This window comes from Neolamprologus multifasciatus, chromosome 14 (assembly GCF_963576455.1).
Source record: "Neolamprologus multifasciatus chromosome 14, fNeoMul1.2, whole genome shotgun sequence".
In the NCBI taxonomy this organism is placed as follows: domain Eukaryota; kingdom Metazoa; phylum Chordata; class Actinopteri; order Cichliformes; family Cichlidae; genus Neolamprologus; species Neolamprologus multifasciatus.
The window spans coordinates 10,484,192-10,487,682 of NC_140452.1; the positions used below are offsets into that span (position 1 = coordinate 10,484,192).

The window sequence follows — 3,491 nt, forward strand, 5'->3', positions numbered from 1 at the left end:
CTTAAATTAGACCTCGTAAGATAAACGACGTTAAATTCAGAGGTACTTTTAGGTTGTGAAAGTAGATTGATCTGATATTTTTACTTAGTGTGAACACAAAAAAGAAATATGAAGTATAGTACAAGTACATGTTTAGGTGTGTACGAGGTAGTTGGACTAACAGCAGCTACAGGTTCATAAGATTGCATACACATCAAATTTAAAAAATCTCTACAAAAAGCTGTTAATACAACTAATAATTCCTGCTTTATCTTAAGGAAATGTACAAATACTATTTCAACCACTGTGTGGTGTATGTGCGTACGTGTGTCTTTGTGGGTGTGCATGTGTGTGTGTGCACATCTGCATACACTTGCATGCATGTATTTTTGTGTGTGTGTGTGTGTGTGAGAAACTGTTGGGGCTTTTCCTGTGTAAACCACGTGGCTCAGACAGGGTTAATAAAAAGATCACGCTCACTTCTGGGTTTTCTTTCTTCCTTGGACTCCAAACGCTGGTAAGACCCTGATGACAACTTGAAAATCTGATGATCAACGTTTTTTTTAAACACACTAACATACTAAAACGTTACTACTTCATTTCAGCCTAATTTTGAGCAAAATGTCAAGTCTTTTGAATGTTTTTCTTTCTTTTTATAAAGAATGATAACGTGGATTTTGATCGTGTGTTCGGTTCAGTTTGTGAAGCTTTGCCTTTGATTAACCTTCAGTTTTCAGTATTTGCGGTGGATCGACCAGAAGCTACTTGATGTACAGTGTTGTCACCCATAAAGTAGAAAGCACTACTAAACTTTACTACACAGTGTAGTGTTTCCTACTTTATGGATGAGTATACTGTTTGCTGCAGAGGAAAGTAAAAGAAGAAACCAGACCGACTGTGTGAACATTTGAAAACCTGCTGAACTTCTTTGATATTTTAACCAATAAATTTTGTATTTCTTTTTATTACAACAAATGTATTCACCAGACAAGAAAAGAACTGAATGTCAATTTTTGGTCCATTGTTAAAAAGAAAAATCAGGTAAGGACAGTAAGAATTAGGACAGTTTATTTTCAGTTTAACTACAGCTCTTACATTTGGAACATGATTAAAACTTTTTTTCAGTTATAACAAGAGTCTCTTTATTTTTACAAAAAAATTGCTGCAAAATTCAAAAAGTTTTTTTTCCTTTTTAAATAACTTATATGAAATAAGCCAGTGATAAAAAATATATATACAGGGCATAAGGCAAAAAAATGGAAATGCTATATCAAAACACTGGGGAGAAAGAAATCTGTAAATTGTGTATTATTAAGGCTAAAATAATTTATCCATTCCCATCAGGTAATTTATTTAGCAAGTCAGTTCTTGTGTTTTTGTGAAAGCGCCTAAAGCAAAATTTGCCAGACAAAGAATTTTGTATTTTACCTGTAATTTTCAAAATATGCATTATTGTAAATATTCTGTTTTTTTGTTGTTCTTGTTTTTGGGTTTTTTTTGCATCAAAGGGTTTGTAAGTATCTGTTATTTCAATAAAGAAACATTTAAACAAAGGTCTGAACTCTTTTTAGTTTTGAGCATTCTTATTGATACTAACAAAGGGGTTCATTAGCTGCTTACTTTCAGTCTAAAACAGATGCAGTTAGTAGAATATAAAAATAAAATAAACTATTTTTGATACATGAAGTGTCCTTTTAGCCATATTTTACACAGAAACTTCTGGTTTCTCACTGCGTCTGTGACTTGGCATTTGTAGCAAACAGCTTAGCGTGCATTTTCTTCTAATCCCAGGGAAACAGCTGCAGAAAGTTTGATGGAACCAAACCTCGTTGTCCGTGAAGATCTCCCTGAAGTTGAAATGAAAGTTTAGCTTCTGTACAGACATCAGTATGACAACTAAACACCAGTCACTGTATTGTAAGTGCAAGGATGATGCTTACATAGTAAAACCCATCTTGATCCATGTCACCTAAAACATATATGATATCTCCCGAACGAAAGCCGAGTTCGGCCTGTAAGACAGAGAAAGTCAAAACCAGTTTGTGTAAAGCAGTAGATTAATCTTGATATTTTAAATATATAATATATGGTAATGTTACTTCACGGTGCTTACTTCACTGTCCATGTTGGGTGAGTTTTCCCATGGATCATAGTCAAATAAGGCTACCATTCGTCTAACAGCCCCACTGTCAGGGATACTGATGACATCGCTCAGGTCTGGTGTTAGAGACATGCCTGCAGTACAAAAAGCAAACATCCCAATGAAGCTTTCATGCTAACTTAGGGGATAAACAAACACTCCACGCAGTGACAGTGGTAGTGTCATATTTTTACAAACAGTAAATTTCACATTTCTAAGCGACATGCGTGATCATTTTATTCACTGTTATTTGTCCTAATATCTGTTGTAAACTTCCTGTAGGGAGGAGCTCATTGCAAACATCCTCTCACAGATCATCTCTGAACGGCCTCATTCCAAATTATGCCACAATAATTGTTTTTCAATTATACTTCAGTTACCCCAGCAACACTGTTTTGCCAGCGTGTTACAGTAAACAGGCTAATACCTGTGTGGTCCACGGGGAGGAATCCCTGCTGCATGAGTAGATGCTTCAGATACTCATCATCCACTGGGATCTCAGCCACCATATTACTCGGCACATACCCAGAAAGCCCGCCAGACTCACCATGATAAAACCCATCTGCGTCTTTGTCTCCAGTAACCTAAAAAAAACCCAGCACCAGCAGTTACTTTTATAACTTTAGGCTTGGTTTCTGAATAAAAGAGTGTATTTATTGCATACATGTATTTGTCTGTATTTATGTGATGCAGCAGCAGACAGATTCAGAGAAAAAAGGCGGTAAATCACATCAATCACATGAAAAAGGTGACAGGAAATGAAGAAAAAAAACCTATTGTCTTCTTACACATTTAACTGTCGTGACTCCAGCACAAACAGGAAACACTATAGGTTCTTTCAAAGAACATTTTGAACTGATGAAGAGATGAAACGCAACTCAAACACAGAGAAGCGCTTCAGTGTAACAATGTACACAGTGCATGAAATTACACTTAATCTTACCTTGATGATCTGGCCTGGCACGAAGGGCAGCTCTTCTGCAGCTGTCTCGTGGTTTGGAGACATGGCAGCCGGGTTGTATGGGTAAAGTGCAACAAAGAGCCGGACGGTGGGTATGGACACCTGGCTCGCAGTTTCCAGCTCCCAGTCCCTGAGATCCTCCGGAGTAGCGATCCTTACTTCATCTGGGTATATCAAAACATCCAACTCGAGCCTTGTCTCCATTTACAGCAAAGTGAGTGCTCGACTGTCCACCTGGCAGACAGATGGCCACTGTAGACAGCAGACCTCTCCTTAGCCTCAACCTAATGTGAGGTAACTAAGCTAAGCACAAGGAACAGTAATCCTCTTTGAAGCAAGTAGATAGATTCATTAGTTCAGCACTGCCAAACTGCACTGTGTGCAAAGCAACGGGAGCACAAGATGAAATAA

The 3,491-nt window shown here is 37.5% G+C and overlaps 1 protein-coding gene across 1 annotated transcript; it reads right to left on the reverse strand.

Moving 5' to 3' along the window:
• Window positions 1–375: 375 nt before the first annotated feature.
• Window positions 376–3,491, reverse strand: LOC146503575 (RIMS-binding protein 2). Its single transcript, XM_085184468.1, has 5 exons — window positions 3,063–3,491; window positions 2,547–2,703; window positions 2,093–2,214; window positions 1,920–1,991; window positions 376–1,826 (listed from the first exon to the last, which is right to left on the reverse strand). Exons 1-5 carry the CDS (start codon window positions 3,282–3,284, stop codon window positions 1,761–1,763), a joined length of 639 nt encoding a protein of 212 aa, XP_085040594.1. The 5' UTR covers window positions 3,285–3,491; the 3' UTR covers window positions 376–1,760.

What these genes read in the sequence shown, in the direction of transcription:
- LOC146503575 (XM_085184468.1), bottom strand. Translation starts at nt 3,284, where the DNA reads ATGGAGACAAGGCTCGAGTTGGATGTTTTGATATACCCAGATGAAGTA. An exon ending in TGCCAGGCCAGATCATCAAG is followed by an intron (nt 2,704 to 3,062) that starts GTAAGATTAAGT and finishes GGTTTTTTTTAG; the next exon opens with GTTACTGGAGACAAAGACGC. An exon ending in CACCCAACATGGACAGTGAA is followed by an intron (nt 1,992 to 2,092) that starts GTAAGCACCGTG and finishes TCTGTCTTACAG; the next exon opens with GCCGAACTCGGCTTTCGTTC.